Source organism: Chaetodon auriga, chromosome 22, assembly GCF_051107435.1.
Source record: "Chaetodon auriga isolate fChaAug3 chromosome 22, fChaAug3.hap1, whole genome shotgun sequence".
Lineage (NCBI taxonomy): Eukaryota > Metazoa > Chordata > Actinopteri > Chaetodontiformes > Chaetodontidae > Chaetodon > Chaetodon auriga.
The window spans coordinates 12,678,230-12,695,651 of NC_135095.1; the positions used below are offsets into that span (position 1 = coordinate 12,678,230).

At 43.1% G+C, this 17,422-nt stretch overlaps 1 protein-coding gene across 4 annotated transcripts in view; it reads left to right on the plus strand.

The window, feature by feature from the left end:
- Nucleotides 1-1,288: 1,288 nt before the first annotated feature.
- Nucleotides 1,289-17,422, plus strand: part of iqsec3a (IQ motif and Sec7 domain ArfGEF 3a) — a 91,863-nt gene continuing 75,729 nt past the window's right edge. For 2 of the 4 annotated variants that reach the window (XM_076721774.1, XM_076721773.1), the window contains exon 1: nt 1,289-2,134. In XM_076721774.1, coding sequence (XP_076577889.1) covers nt 1,560-2,134 — 575 coding nt within the window. In that variant the 5' untranslated portion in view covers nt 1,289-1,559. The remainder of the gene's footprint in view (nt 2,135-17,422) is intronic. The other 2 variants (XM_076721777.1, XM_076721775.1) reach the window with 1 other exon arrangement.

Below are 17,422 nucleotides of genomic sequence, written 5' to 3' on the forward strand. Positions count from 1 at the left end.
GTTTTTTTTTTTTTTTTTTTTTTTTTTTCCTGAAAAAACTTTATGATTTGTTTGCATTGCAAAAGAAAATGGTGAATGTAAACATGCTGAAGAGAATCTGCATCTACTCTGTAAAAACAAATCCGCTTTTGATCAAATCATCTTCACACTGTGCTACTAAGTGAGCTGCATTAGACCTTAGTGATTATCCTCCACCACACCATTCTTTTTCAACCCTTCAGGGCAACATCCAAAAAACAAAACAAAACAAAACAAAACAAAGAAACAGTTACCATCAAACACACAAAAAGAGCACCACAAGCAATTCTAATCTCATCGCACATTCACACTGTCTTCATTCCTATAATTCACATGCTGAAGTCACATCTAAAGCACCAGAAGCAAATTTCACCAGATTTTGCAAAAGGCCATATTCAAAGAGTCTATATCCTCTTCTGTGATAATATAATGTTTGAAGTGAATGGGAAATGGAGAGGTAGTTGCTGACAAATGGCAGTTGTTGCAGCGTTGTAGACAAGAGCTCAGTGCGCTGCGACTTAAGAAGACACATGAAAGATACAAGCATATGAAGAAAACATCTAAATCCATTTGAAAACATGTACAGAACTGAGGAAAAGCTGTACAGAGTGAAAACACAACCAAATACACGCAGCAGAACCAAGTACTTCGATGTTTAGCTGAAACTTTCTGATTGCCTGGTTCAGAATTTGAATCAGGAAGCTGGTAATCAGCTAAAGGCGAGCGCCAGATTAACTGCAGATACCTCAAATAATATCTGAATCACGCAACCAGAATGTTAAAAGAAAAATTTGTTTGTTTTCTCACTTGGCCGCTTTTTTTTCGAAATGCCGCGCACGTGAACTTGGTGAAGATGTCCTCTTAATGTGCTTGAGTTTCATCTATTTGCATGTGCTTTCTTAAATTGCTGTGCATTGAGTGTTGAGGGCCACCATACGTCAAACTGCTCAGAATGCATCCCCAGATTGGGTTAGCTCTGTAGGATTAGTTTAAGTTCTCACCTGACATCTGAAAAGACAGACAAGTGACCAGGACGTGCAGTGGAGCGTGCGCGCGTAGAGTGAGGATACCTTCAGAGACAAAGGACAGTCTTTAGGGATTCTTTCTTCTAGGTATTAGTCAGTAAAATGGATTTATCTGGCAGGCAAAGACACTGGTCAAAGCATATGTGAGGCCATGAGATGCAAAAACTGTGGATTTACATGTGAAACGTGCAGAGCAGCCTCACTCCTTCCCCTGCGTGTTGACATCATCGGTCCACTACAGCTCCGCCTCCGCACACTGATGCTGATCCTCCGCTTGCATCAGCACCATTTCTGGTATCCTCACAAAGTATCGAGAGAGAGAGAGAGAGAGAGAGAGAGAGAGAGAGAGAGAGAGAGAGAGACTACACAACCCCAGCAGAGCGTAGAGGCGTCAGACGGCCGCCACAGCATCCCGGTTACGCACTGTTCAGAGGCCTCATCGACGGTTTGCAGCGCCAGAATCAGCTGAAGAAGAAGTCAACACAGCCAGGCACACGGCCACAGCTTCAGTCAGTAATGGAGAGCCTGCTGGATAATCCAATGAAAGCCGTTCTTTACCTGAAGGAGCTCACCACCATCGTCCAGAACCAGCAAAGTCTGATCCAGACGCAGCGCCAACGCATCGACGAACTCGAGCGAAAGGTGGAGGACCTGATAGGAGAGAACAGACAGTTGCGGGACCCTCATCACTACGTCCAGCAGCCCGCTCAACATCACCACCACCACCACCACCCGACTCACCGCAGCGCCAGCCCTCAGGCACCGACCCACCTCCATCAGCACCCGGGGAGCAACAAAGCCGCGGCTCACCTCGGCCAGCAGGCGCAGCAGCAGCAGCCGCCGCCGCCGCAGCAGCAGCAGCAGATTCCCGGTCTATCGGCCCAGCCTCAGCAGCACCCGACCCCTCCTGCGCCGTCTTCCCACCACCCTCAGCAGCTGCAGCTCGTTCCCACCTCCCCGCAGTCACCTAAAGCGAGCCAAGCCAGCCCGGACTCCGCCGAGGAGGACAAGCGGAGCCCCTGCTGCAAGTCCCTGGTTCCGCAGACTCCCACCGCTCTCTGCCGCTCAGTTGGATTGGCCAGGAAAGCGGAGTAAGTAGCTTTCATGCTGTGTGCGATGCAACAAAATAGTCTCCATTTTAATGAGATTTCCAGTAACTTATGCGGACTGTTCGAATTTGATTTTCCAGATAAAACCAACAATTTTTACACAAGAGGCTCTTAATGCAAACGAGCTCTGCCTTTCTGTCTGTATACCATTGTGGTCTTTTGCCTTTTCCAACATGACCTTTTATTGAAATGCTAGAAACTGCACAGTGTGTCAAACAGGAGACACTACTTCACTGTCAGTAGCTTCATCCCCCGTCTCATAAGACACACATGAAAGACTTGCATTCAGTGACCCTAATAAGATGGATATTTTCGCAGTGTACTCTGGCAAATTTTCCTGTCTAAATATAGCAAATGTGTTTGGCCAGAAAACAATGTCACTGTCTCAAGGGCCATCAGATGTGAAGCCATAGCCTGTTAAAACACGAGTAAAGACTGGCAGCTGAACATTTTCTATAGAAGCTACTGAAGAAACGGAAAAATAAGCGATACAGTCCAAAGTGAAGTAGCCTGTAGAAAGAAATCATATCACACTATACGAGCTCTGGGCTGGATTGCACATGATTAGCATTTGATTAACTTCACATCCCCTGACAAGCTGAGGCTTAATTTTCTGACAGGTAATTCAAGCTCCTCCTGTATCTTCACATTATGCACTCGGTTGTTGCCCTTTTAAATCAATCACATGCGTAATGGTTATTGATTTCGGGGGCCCAGGCCGGCATTTTAACAGTGGTGGTTTGTTCATTCTGCACCAAGGTAGACACTGCTCGGTGGGACTAAACTCTGGAGATAAAGTGTGTTTGGGTGAGTTTTAACAGAACAGAAGCTGGTTAAATGATGCACTCAGTGCTTTGGTCATATCCCTTGCAGGGTTGCTGCTCTTTCCGGTGAGGTTACAGCTCTCTGTTTTGTGCCCCCTTGTGTTTCCACACTTTGACTGTGCAATGAGCTGAGTGTTCTTTAAAAAAGTGTCTGTTTTTTTAGGCTTTGCTGAGGTAGAGATTTCACAGGTGCCAGGGGAGCGTTGTCACATTGTAAACACACGTTAAAAAGCGAGCAGAGCACCAGCTCCTAAAGGCACGCCCCTGACTTTGAGACAAATGGCAGCACTTTCACAGCGTTAAAAAAATAAACACCTACGATCAAGGCTCGATTGTTCAGACTATAGCTTCACAGCTTGTTCCTCATTAAGACACGAGCTGAAAGATGTTACGCTCAGAGGAACATAACTGGGGGAGGGGGGGGTAAGAGCAAAGACAAAGACATTAGCGGCTATAAATCACAGTCCTACAGCCTCCTCAGAGTTCCAGTACTAATAAGCCTGGAGTTTAAATCTACTTCCTTGCAGATATGTTGTGAGTCAGTGTCTTTTTCTGGTGTCATACAGATTAATGCCATTAAAATTTTGATCTTCAGTCTGTCACCCACTTCATGCTGCAATTTTCTTCCATTCTTTTTTACGAAACTGCAAGTCCAGCCATATATTCTGGGCTGGATTGAGATCTGGACTCTCTATGACGTCAACATTGATGTTTTGAAGCCATTCGTGTTCAGCTTTGACTTTATGTTTGATGTCATGTCTTGCTGGAAAACAAGTTTTCCAAGAAACTGCAGCTTTCTTGCAGACTGCATCAGGTTTTTGTCCAGTATCTCCTTGTATTTTTCTGCATTCGCTTACCCTCACAAGCTTTCCAGGACCTGCTTCAGAGCAACATCCTCACAGCGACGTTGATCAGTGTTGATCAAAAGCACATTAAATCCCCTTTGATTCAATTTTGTAAAACAATAAAACATGAAATCTTCTTTTTATTCGCACTATATTCAGAACTGTCCCGAGTGCTGACTGTTCTTTGCTTGCGACTATCAAGGTCACATGAATTGCCGCTGCCAGAGCTGCACACACATGCACACTACACACAGCGCACTGCACTGAGCCCCATCTGTTCCACTCGGCTGCATTTGCATTGTTTCTGTTAATCCAGATTGATTTATGGTGCCATTAAGACATAATTCCTAAAGAGCACAGGTCAGGAATAGTATACATTAGCATGCATACTAGAAAAAAAAAACTGCTTTCACATGGTTTCCCCCAGACATGGGCAAACAGACAAACCCGCAAAGATATGAGTTGTACAAAATAAATGCCAGAGGGGGATTCAATAAGTAGGTTCATTCGTGACTTACCAACCATGCCCCCTGACAGTTCTGCAGAATGATGAGAGAGGAAGACAACTGGAGAGAGAGAGCACGCACTGTACACTATCTTATCCTTAATGTAAAAGCAATGATACATGAAAGAAGGAGATGTGATGGCGCATTGTAATTTCCACTCAGCATTGATCCTGGTCGGACAAGATGGTTTATCACTGTGCTGTCAGTGCCGCCGGAGAAGTGATACATTTCTATTAACGGGTGGACGACAGGGACATGTCACAAACTTACTAATGAGGGTTGAGTTTTTATGTGTCTGTATATTTAGCCACGTTATTCCAAGCCTCATGTTACATGGCCCCACTCCTGGTTACTCCTGCTGCTGAACTGTCTGTGAGAGTTAGCGGTATGCTACAGGTGTAATAATTGATGTGGGATCAAAGTTTGTCACACTTTAAAGGATAGGTTTGACATTTTTTTTGTATGCATTAAAGAAACACGTTATTTCAGGTTAACTAGTGAGCTTTTGAGGTGTGAGTAGGTGAATTTTGTTACCTGTGTACTAAGCCAGGCTAGCTTTTCCCCTGTTTTAGGTTTGTAAGTTAAGTTAGCCTGGCTGCTAGCTTTACCTTCACATTTTGCGCACAGGCTTAAGAGTGGTATCAATATTCTCATCAAACTCTCAGCAAGAAAGCTATATTTCACAAAATGTCGTGCTTTTTTTCTTGAAACTAGAAATGTCATCATACCTGTGCCCTCTCCTGAGGAGGACAACCAGCAGAAGTAGCCTCAAATAGCAGGAACAAGCTAAGCCTTAGTTAACAAGGTTGTGCTCAACCTCTATTTAATAAAATATGCCCGACTTTATTTCTATTGAAGTACCGATAAGCTTCAGAGCTTTTCAGATTCGTCGTCGCTTCACTGGCGGTCGCAACAGAATCAAAAAAGTGCTACTGTTCATTATCCAAAGCCGCTTCTTCAGGTCGTCGTCCCATCCCTTCATAGTGAAAGGCAGAGGTCTAATCACATTATCCTGTTTAAGGTTTGACTGGCTGTGTTCCCACATCATTTATTTCCCCAAAGTCTCTTAAAAAAGGGGAGATACCTGTCACAAACTGCTAATTTTCGCAGGAGCTGGTTCAATGAAAGGAATAACTGAATGCAGGGTCCTAAACTCGTTCAAGGTATCATGGGGCTAGGAATAATAACATGAATAGGTTCTTGTGTTAATTAGCAAAGTAAGGAAACAAGGGAGCAAGCAAGTAACCAAATAATCCCTTAATACTGGCATGTACTGGATTTCCAACTTCACCACCATTTCCCCAGCTCATCTATGGTTTTACTTGATTGAAAGGAAGCAGAGAATCCATTTGCAAAGCTTGAAATGAAAAATTAAATGCTCGCTCACTCACATCATGCATTCCGCATCTCTTCCAGTGGCATAATTTGAAGAATGCAAATCAAGGCAGCCTTCAGCTTTCGAACAGTGAATGTGGTTTAAAAAGTTGTTTCCGTCCCTAGCAGACTTCTGCTCTGGTACGAGCTCAAACTTCTCAGACGGAGGAATCTGAAGTGTTGCAATTGTGTTACTCAGTCTGAGAAGGATTCTTAAGGGGCCCGTGTGATGTGAGGGAAGCCTTCAGCAATCCTGTCTACTCTTCTTTCTTCCTCCTCTCCCTGTCAACTACACCTCCCACTCTCAGCTTCCATTGTTCGCATCCTCATTTTCTCCCCATCTTTGACTCCTTGTTCCCAGCCTACAAATGATACCTTTGTCCACCGTAACTCATTACTCCTTCCCCCTCCTTGACTGTCCTCGTCTCTTCTCCCCTTCAGACTCACTGTATTTTTACATTTCCTCTTCTCTCCTCCCCACCTCCCCGTTCCCCTTTCCTGTAATCAGCAGCTTATGCTACAGTGGCCACCTCTGCAGTCTGGATCAGTATTCAGCCCCATCCTCTTACCGTCAGGCTCTCCACCACTTAACCCATCTCCATCTCCTGGCTGGGCTGTTGCGTTCAGTCCACCCTGTCCTTTGGTTCTCTGCATACACTTGGGGGATGCCGTGTGTGTTGAAGTGAGAGAGCGTGATGGTTGGACCCTGTGTTCAAGAAGAGGGACAGCAAGGTGGTGTGTTTAGAGGCGTGTGCGTGTCTAAAAGGCAGCAATCCTGTTGCCTGAGGTGGAAATCCCAGGGTTCTCACAATGCTCTAGGTGCTTCTCTGCTGCTTTCCTGCCTCCCACACAATCCTGCAGATATATTAGGCTCTTACACGCAAAACACTCACTAATGCACACAAACCCTAACAGGCCACCTGGCAGTATATTTTTCCGCGCTGGCCGTGACGCCCACCATGCCCTCGTTCCCCTCCTTCTGGCTTTGTACCAGCTAGAGCACAATGTATGCCATCTGATGTGCCATCTCCTGCCCTCGTCTCTTGCAGGAAGAAACTGGGATGAACAGATAGCACTTAGAGTTGGGAAGTTCAGCACACTCTCACACATGCATATATTCCAGAATATCCCTGCTGACTGCCTGCTGGATGCTGCAGTGTCTCCTGGTTCTGATGCTCTCAGATCAATGAGCCCGAAGCTTTGCCAGGCTCCCACAACTATGCTAACCCCTTGGAGCCACTCTAGCCTTCATCTCCAGGTGCCACATCCTTATCTTCAAGCCAAAATATCTTTTATCTCAGTTTATCAAGGGCATTTTTTCCAAATAATATATTAAGCTTTAAGCTTTGTGGGAGAAATGCACGACCAACACAAGGTGAAACAAACTAACCTGTGTTAACAGTGTGCTGAAGAAAAGTTAGACTTCTAAAAGCTTACACAGCTGTGTGGCTCGCTGGACGACACCGTCCTCACCATAAATGGACAGTATCAGTTATTTGTTCAAAGAATCAAAATGACCTTTATGTACATTTACCCAGAGAGATGCAGAGTTTCCATCTCACCTCTTACCAAATCAGCTATGCATGGTGTTCAAATGGCACACTGGTCCACACCATCCTTCTCTTGCTCTGGCCCTGTCCTCCTTTCTACATTTCCCTTCCTGCCATCGAGACTTGGACCCTCCTCTCTCCTCTCCACTTTGCTTCCCCTCCCCTCGGTCTGAATGGGAATCACGTCTGCTCGGTTATGACAGGGTGGCTTGGCTCGGCTGCTGCTGGAATGCAAATCATGAATATCACATTTGATGCGTAGTGCTTTTAAATTGCTTCATTTCTCAGAGGACGTAGCTGCCGGGTGATTCCTGACTCCCTGGTAGAATATTAGCTGTTTTCATGCACAACTTGAGCAAAGACAGTCCCAGTTGTCTGTAATCCAGCAGTGTGCATTCGTGTTTGCCTGTTAAAGATTGCATTTGGGTGTTAAAGGGAAGAGAGAACAGCTGTTGTAAGGGGATATAGGGCATCATTTTCGGGCTTTTTCATTTATGTGGTGGGTGTATGGTAATCAAGGATATAACTTGCTTAGGCTTTGGTTTCCTGGACATCTCTGTTGGTCTGAGGTGTTGGTTTGATCCAATTTAGTCAACACGTTACCACTGCTAAATTGATTATACTGAGTACAGGTTAGAAATAAATAAGTTTGCTCCACTCTGTATCTTTGCAAATAAAGTTACAATTACCCGAATGTGTATTTCTCAGAAATGTGGTCGGAAACACAGAGAAACAATTCAGGACTGCGCACACAAAATTGGATCAAAAGTCAGAATTTCCTGATTTTATTAAATTTTAAACAGATCCCAGACCTACATCCATATGAAACCCCTGAAAACATTCTTCATTCGTTCAGTGTTCTTTCAAAAATACAGTGACTAAAGAAATTGATTTCTTTGGATCTCTTTCTTTATGCGTGTCAGTTCCAGCCAGCAGCTTTTGATTGATGGTATATTTTGGCAGTCTTTATGCACCTTTCAGGTTGCAGGGGAAGATGATTATGAAGAACATGGTAAAATGATACTGTAGCTACAAAAGAGAATGACAGACAGGCTAAATAATTAGACAGATTAAAGAACAGGACAGGGGCAGAATAATTTAATACTGAGAGGCTTCACAGGGCTGAAGAGTCCAAATGTTGTCCCACTTTCCTTGCTTGTAACTTGGCTAAAATGCAGACAGATTCTTTCCAGTGTCCTCTGCCTCTATGATCCAATCAATCAAAATGACAACGTTTGGCCCAACCATGAGTTTTTCTTTCAACATGGCTCCCAACTGGCAGTCACTTGGGCAAGATGCCCGACTTACTGAAAGACAGACGTGTCATCTTCATCCTTGACACATCCAGATGTCTCGGATGACATCATCTTTCATATGTAAATACTGCACTGCCATATTATAGCTCTGCATACGATTTGAATATGTTTTTGCTGTTAGTCATGTTACGCTGGCTGCATAGTAAGTTGCGTCCTTCATGGTTGGAGGTAAATTATTCACACATCTGATTGATGCATTTCAATTCTTCTTCATGCAAGTGAACAGTATGCCTAATGAGCAATCAGGAGACAGCGTGGGACATCAGTATGCAATCTGCATATTCCAGAGTTATGGCTGCAAATGGGAAACTCATCAGTGTTGTCATCTGGCGTCACTCAATCTGATTGCATAATATAAGCAGATAATTTGATTAAATAATCAAAAGTCTCTGCAGATCCTTACAGTTTTATTATCATTAATGTAAAAATAATAGAATTATTATGTTAAAAGACATACTTAAATTTGTTATCAAAGCAAATCTCTTGTTGTTTTTACATAAAAGAGAAGCCTTAGCCAACAGTTACAGTATATTTTAAGCAGTTGGCCACTTTAACAGCAGCTTACCAGCGATACAGTTTAATAGCACAGTCATTGTGGAAGTAAGAAAAAAGTGGTAACGTGTAGATGTGATAAGTGTAACACTTGATAATACACCCCTCTTATCACACTCTTTTCATGGCCCTGTAATGCATTACAACCAGTTTTATCTTTCAGCACAAAAGGTCTTATTAGCTGGCAGTCAGCGGCTGCTAACATATGAGGTGTTGTAATAATGCAAATGTGTGGACCGTAGACTAACACTTACAGATGTCTTGAAAATTATGCATCATTTAAAAGTGTGTTACTCCAGTGTTTGTCCTTCTGAGACGGTGGGATTCCTCAAGGGCAGATAATGCCGTGGCGCGACTCTCATTGGTCAGTGAGCTAATGACCTGTGTAGCTCTGGGAAAAGGGATGTTTGAAAGAAGGAACCATGTGCAGTTGTGGAAAAATGTCCACCCATCTGTCACAGAGATTTCACCTCCTGAGAGCTTAGTGCTGAAAATCCCTCAGCAGACAATCCAAATTGTTTTGCACCATGTGTGCTAGTGTGCATCTGTGTGTGTGCGCGTATGTGTGTCCAATGAGGGTTAGACGAGTGGTTAAATTATGGACTTGCATTAGAGCTGAACGTTTTGATCTAGTAGTGATTTTCTGCATAATTTTGTAATTGAAATTTTGATTATTAAGCCTATATCTGTGGTTATGATAGTATAAAGTTATTTTGCTTCTAAAAACAGATGAAATAATGCAGTTATTTGTTGCTGAGGACCTACAGGTTCCATTTGGAGGCAGCAGCAACCCCAAATCTGAACCTTAGCTGCCTGAGCTAGCTTCAGCTTCACAAACTGACATAAAAAGACGACTTCATAGCCCCAAATCCTGGAGGTCTCAGTTCAGAGCTCCTAATCTGAAAAGCTTAAGGATGACATCATATGCTTGAAAGTCTAACTGGCCGACTCAGACATCTCTGTCCATCAGCAATGTCTTTACATTTATCAACTGCCAGGCTACCTGCTATTTTTATGTATAAAAAGACAACATTGGCCTTCATGAACAGCAGAAAGACACTCTTAATCTCGTTCCTCATTTTTTCGTCAAAAAGGACACAAAGACAGAGTAAACATGAGAATCTCTTTTTTTTGTCAATGTCCATTAAACAGTTGAGTAAATTTACTGGTGGCAGTAACACATTGGTGAAATCAAACGTCGCTGGTTTAAAATTGTACTCGCCACAGCTTGGTCACACACTGTTAATTATGTAGGTTGTAATAGCTCGTGCAATTTGAAAATTGCACTCTTTAAAATTCAACATAAAAACGATTGATTGTTCAACCCTCGTTTATGTTGCAACAGTAATGTTTATTTCATGCAAGGTTGCGGTTAAGAATTTTAATGTGCATTTGTATACTATTTACAAGCCACATATTGCCTCTCAAAAGGAAAGATGTAATGTGATGTTATGTATTAGTACAAGTATTACTGGGATTCATTTGTTGGCCATTGCTCTCCATCCAGTCTAATCTCCATGTCCACTGTTGCTTTGTGTACAAACACACCGATGCACAGGCACACACTTGCCATGGGAAACGTCAGGTATGGTTAACTTTACGACCCAGAGTAATGTTCAGAGCTATCCACCTAAGGCTGCGAGGCATTGGAGAGCTGATCGGAACAGGCACAGCATGTCCAATCGGCTTTCCTAGTCTTTTCAACACATCACACAAAGCCTCAACTGAGGCCAGCCTTAATTTTCTTGTACTGTGCATGAGAAAAAACAGGGGACATGGTCCTTGGCTACTAATTTACACCCATGCTTAATTATTCATTTTATTTTTTTACACATTCCTACATCAATTACCTTATCTTACCTCTCATATAAATGATCACTTTTTGAATTGTTCTTGTTTATGTTTGCTCGCCTGCAGTTTTTGTTGTGTGCTAATATAGAGGTGGGTTTGTTACGTTGCATTAAATGCTTGGTTGAGTGGAGAATTGAATCTTATCCTGAAGGCCACGACTACAAATGACTAACCTGCATTGGTGTGAGTGGCCGTGCATTAAATTCTGTGTGTGTGTGTGCCTCGTTGGTGCTTCACCTCATGACATTTAATAAGAATTTGGGTTTTCCACATAGTAGACTGTCTTCACATTCAGATGACCATAAAAGCATCTTGCCCTCCCCCTGCACTGTGGTTATATCATCAACGCCTTTCTGTCAACCCCTTGATGCCAGGATTACATCATCAGGTACGCATTGCCAGGGGGAGGAGCTGATGACTCTGCCAGTGATGTCATTGGAGGTTTCATCCTAAAAGAAGCGAATGAGATGAGCAGGACCTGAATGAGTCATACGTGTGGGAACTCAAGGAAAGAAGTTACTGCACGTGGATGACGTGATCTTTTTCGTCACGTCTCCTCCATCATCTGCCTACATCTCTTCCTCCTTCTTGTCCTGCACAGTTTTCCTTCCTGGTGCAGAAATCCAAAACCATAATTTACAAATGCTGAAGTTTTGTGCCTCCCTCAGTGTATAAATGAAAATAATTCAGCGCAAAATGTATGGGTGCTGTTGCTGATCTGCTTGATGGGATTTTCCTAATCAGCCCAAGCCCTAGTTCATATATGACAACCACGTCAGCTTGATAGCTGTCAAGCAGCAGCATGAAGCATGGAAAATATCTGTGAAATTTGACCCACTGCCAAGTCTTCAGCAGATGGCCCTGCAGCAACACAGTGTAGCGTGATGCTCGATATGAGCTGCTAAAACTGCTCAGTAATGGAGGCACCAGCTGGAGATCAGATGAAAACAGTAGGAAAAACTTCTGCTTTCATGGAAAAATGAGTGACGACAATTTTTTTTTTTTCCGCTACGAGTTGAAATTCATCCTTTTGTGATTTTTTTTTTCTCTTTTGATGGTGGCAAAGTTTCCATCTTGTAAGAATGTCTTTCTAACAGTAGTTTACCCTGAGATGTCATGCGTTGCAAAAAGAACGATATTAAAGATATTTTCACATTTTTCCTTTCTAAACACAAAACTAGTTACATTTTAAATCAGTATGAGAATCATTTCAGTCGGAACAGCTAAGCTAACAATGTTTGCAAGCTAGCTGCTAGCTGTTGTGTTTTTTTGTGGCTAAAGACAACACACCTTTTACGGCTGTTCCTCTGTAATGCCTGTACCATACTGACTAAAATTTCTGTCACAATACTGTAACTGCTTGGTAAAAAACACTATATTTTCATTTCTAACACAAACTTGTCCGGTAGAAAAAAATCCCGCTCGCTGTCAGTTTGAACCCCTTCAGCTGACGGAGCTCTTTCTTGACAAGCGAGCACCAGGAAGTGGTTCGCTCCTGCTCCCCCCCGGGCTCAGCTCTCTCCTTCTCTGCTTGTTTTACTCCTTCGTCAAAGGCTTCCCTTTTAAGTTTTATTGAAGGGGGACCAGCAGTGGGGAGTTGAGTTGAAGACGTACGTAAAATGTTGAGAATCTAGTAAGAACTCCTCCTTTGATTTTTAGGGGATGACATCAAAACTTGACATTTACGTTTGATATTTTCGATCGTGTGTAGTTTTTCTTCTGCAGCTGCTGAAACCAATGACGTGCTGCTCTTAAACGGCCTGGTAAACATTCAAATGAAATCTTCAAGAATCTTCAAGAAGGTCCGATTTTCATATGAAAGTTATCACCCAGCACATTTCCTTCTCTTCTGTCTGTTCTCTTACAACTGTGCGATCTTGACTTGTGATCTCAAGAGGCGTTCAGACAGACATGATGCAGCATAAATGAAATCGTTTCGTATTTACTTTTAAGTGCCGCAGTGGAACCTCATAGAGGTGTGAATAAGGCTCAGATGTTGCTGCTTTCCTGGCATTGGAGTTTTTTAGGGGATAGAATTCAAGGCCACAGTGTTTTCTTCGTCCTCCTTTGTTTGCCCTCCTCTTGGGAAAAGTGGTCTCGCTCTCTCGTCCATCTCCTCTTCTCTGGGTTTTGCTTGCAGAAGGCGAGCTAAGCCGCTTGGGATGGCCCGCGCTGACGTAAATCTTTCAAGGAAGCTTTTTTTAATTCACTGTGCGTGTGTGTAAAGGAGTCAATGTGGTAGGCTTTCAGGACTGAATTTTGAGGTGTGTATCTGTGTGTGTGTGTGTGGTGCAGCTCACACAAGAGAAGTGTGATTTAGTTCAAGGATATGTGTCTGCTTATAATCCTCTGCACAATCATGTTTAATACATCACTTTAACCTGACACTCCACCACAAAGCTCTGGGTGTGTGTGTTAATTTTTTTCTATCTGCGACAGCCTTGCACACTTTCAGCCTGTAAAACATAGTGATAAACTGCCACTTACAGCGACTGCCAATTTGCCAAATGGAAGTGAAGTATTGCAAAAACATTCTGAGTGTCTTTTTTTTTTTTTTTTTTTGATTTTACATGATAGAAGTGCTTCCAGCAATACCGCCATGAGATGAGTTGACTTGTGGAATCCATATATTAGCCAGTGTAAATTTAATCTCAAGGGTTGTGATGATCTTTTTGCTGATGCAGAGCACCCTTTTTTATTACCTTTTTCTAAATGTGAAATACAGTAAATATGCATGACTGACAGAGCAGCTTGGTTGAAACCATTTTAAATAGAAGGTTGTTTCGCTGAGGATTTATAGCCTGTCCACACGTATACGGATAGTTTTGAAAGAGCGTCTTTCCCCCTTTGCTCTGAAGAAAAGATCCTGCCTACGCAAGCACTGTTTTAAAAGATCCAAATCCATCCAAATAAAAAAGGAAAAACACAGCTGAAGCACTATCAGGAAGTGACATGACCCTAACCTTAAAACCACGCAGGCCAATCAGAAGCTATTACTGGCATTGGCTACCTGCAGCTAGAGGTCCAACTGGGTGTTGGATTATGACCTCTGTAGCACATTCAGCCTCTGTTGCTCAGTATGGTGGAAGAGTAACTGTACATGCGTGCGCGTGTGAGTGAGGGATTATTTTTAACTTGCCTTACTATCGCTATATATGCATGTTTTTCTGACTCTTTCCAAATTCTGCTTTTGATTTGACTTTGACCTTGACTCTGAAATTCATTTATTCCAAAGTGTTGTGTCAAAACAAACAAGGAAAAGAAATAATGGCAACAAACCCAGAAATCCCTTTTTAAGCAAACAGTTGTGCATCAGCCGTACCACTGTTGTTAATATGTTTGCCTCCTCCAAGGTCAATTGTCTTTTTGTTTACCATGTTTGGCCTTCATGGGCAGCCTAATACTGCATATTATGTTATTTCAATGAGTGAGCATATTCACAACTATTTTTTCCCCTGACTGCAAAGGAAATGGTCTGTGAAAACTAATCCATCAATTATTGTGAGCTTTGATCCCCCCCCCGTCCCATGCTTCAAAATGCATCACTTCAGCGTGCACAGATCTTTTTCTGCCTTGAGCCGAGTTGAATCAGCCGGAGAGCTATTGACACAGCAAAGCCGAATTCAACACAAGGAGGAGTGCATCGACAAACACATTAGACACGAGAAGTTAAAACAAAATACAATGAAACCATGGTGTGCAGATTACACTCTCCCTCAAACAGACCCAGTGTGTGGAAGAGCTTATAAAAGCTTATAGATTTTTTATAGGTGGTGTTAGTGGGTTAAGACCACGAGGGGAGCTGAGTCAGTGGTGTGGAAGATCAGAAACCAAGTCATGTGAGTTCAGTTTAATCTTCGACTCCCGTGTTGATCAAACAGCGCGTGGCGTTCGGGGGAGGCGTGTTTGAAAACGGAGGAGAGGGTTTGTATTGCAAAGTTTCCAATGTGCCGAGCAGAATTCGTGTCGATGTGGAAGAAATGCGTAATCCTGAACATGGGAATGTGTGTCGACACAATGAGTGTGAATGTGGAATGAAATGCGGAGATTAATTAGGGAGCTATCGCTCCTAGTCTTCTCATATCAGCTTGTTTCTAGCATGAGCAGATGAGAGCTGACTTTTATGCAGTTTCAGTCGTGTGTGTGCTATCTCTGCAGCACAGCGGTGCCTTTTAAAAGGTGCCCTCGTAAACCAAAGTTGTTGTAAAATGCTTGCAAGCTGTTTTTGAGCGGAAAGATGGAGGTGATAGTAAAACTGAGGAGAGTGATGGCAAAAGTAATGGAGAGAAAATTGTGAGGAGTCAGAGATCAAAGGATGGTGAAGATGAATCAAAAGGAAGGTGCTTTAAAAGATAAAAGGGCTTCATCCGTGAGGTGATTTTCTCAAATATGGTGTGAAATCAATGATTCAGATGTAACCGTATTATTTTATTTATGACACAGTTTGGCTCAGCGAGGCTACATGTCACTTCTCCCTGTTTCTGTGCATTGTGCCTCGTCATCAACTAACCCCTCTACACGCTTCACCCCCTCGCCAATAATACCCATTGATTAAATTCAAATGAGCGCCACGCTGTCGTCAAGAAAAGGACGACTCAGCAGGTTTGGAAATGTCTGAGATCATGTCGTCTTTATTCATACCTACTGTGTATCGGTCAGCACTCAGAATCAGCTTATTCACTCACTTGCTGAGAGTTAGATGAGAAGAACGATACCACTCACATATCTGTGCGCTATATATGAAGCAGAAGGGAGCAGCCTGTTAGCCTAGCTTAGCACAAAGACTGGAAAAATGGAAACTGTCGTGTCATCACCATGGGGTTGGCAGGCAATAACTAATAAGAAATTTTCAAAGATGCTGGTAGGTGGATCTTTTAATTTTGGGACAGAGCTGTTTCCTGACTTTATGCTAAGCTAATCTGCTAGCTCTAACTCCATATTTAGCGTACAACTCTTGGCAATGTTGAACTATTCAGAGATGCTCAAGCCACTGACTGTATGAAAATTCCATTCTAGCCCAAAAAATCCCCCAAATTTATTCAATTATAAAGTTGGCATGTTTATAATAAGATCATTTTCTGTCATATCCTGAAGAATTACTGCTTTTACTCATGCTGACACAGTGGATGTGACTCACGGCCTTTATTACAGCAGCACTAATTCAACACCGTTGATTCACGTCTATTACCCTGATGTTTTTCTACCTTGTCCTGTAGAATATACACCCTTTATCTGTGTGAACAAGTGGCTCTGCTGCTTCCAACGCTTGCACTAATCGGTGTCCCCCCAGAGACCGCCTGTGTTCTCGACCTATTAAAAACGGCCACAGCGGTGTCACGGTCGTTAAGGCGAACACAATTAGAGGAGACATTAACAATGGGAATTAATTTGCTGTCATACCCTCCCTGTACTGTCTGCTATTGTTGCTGTCAAATACCCCCCAACCTCCTTTTTTAAGGTCTTCCTCTGTTTCTGCCGAGCCTAAAAATTCTAACTTCAGTTTTTTCAAAGGACCTTGTGTGTCGTGTGATAAACTATTGCACTTCACAGCACGGAGAACAGGGTGGTTAGGCTGAACAGATTGAAGTGCTCTTGAGGTGAACCAGCAGTCACGCTCTTGAAGGAGGTATACAAGAAGACATGCAGGTCTCCTTGTTTTCTCTGTCCTCCCCCAGGGGACAGACAGGAAGGGGAACAGAAAGAGATGAGGCCAGGGAGATTGACTACAGGGCAGAAGATAAAAAGGCAACAGCGGGGTGATAAGGGATGGAGGTGTGGTTGCTGCTGGGAATATTAGCCTTGCTTTCTCATCTTTATATCCCACCTGTCTGCTCTCCGTCCTTCTCCATGTCCCGTGTCCAGGGATAGGACACGGCATATGGAAAGCGGCTGCTCTTTTTACTGGCTACATCTTCTGACAGCAAGAGTAATTGAGCAAATTCCTCTCTGGCATAACACACCGTGCCTGCAGGACGCGGAATGGGGGGATGGGGACTTGCAGAGAGTGATGGAAAATCAGTGGAAAGGGGAGCAAAGGAGAGGAGTGGAGTGGGGGGAAGGGACGATACTGAAGAATGAGATGGATGAAAGTCAAGAATGTGAGCATTCAGGTTGAAGGAGAGGACACACTGATGGAGGGAGAAAAGCAAATGCACTCATGGCTGTCTCACATGCACATTAAAATTTGATATTCCTGCTCTTTCCTCACTATATTTCAGTATCAACCTTCACTCGTGACTGTATATCTGGAGTGCATGCCAGTAAAATAAGGGAATATCTTAAAAAATGCTTTGAAGCATTACAGGTAGACTTCCACTATCCAGTAAGCTGTATTTTCCTTTTCTTCTGCCAAAATGTGAGAATGCTTTGCAGTCTGTCCAGATTTACCTCTTTTCATTGTCTCATTGTTTCATGGGTCATGAGTCATCATGAGTTTTGGGAGGCATTTGTCT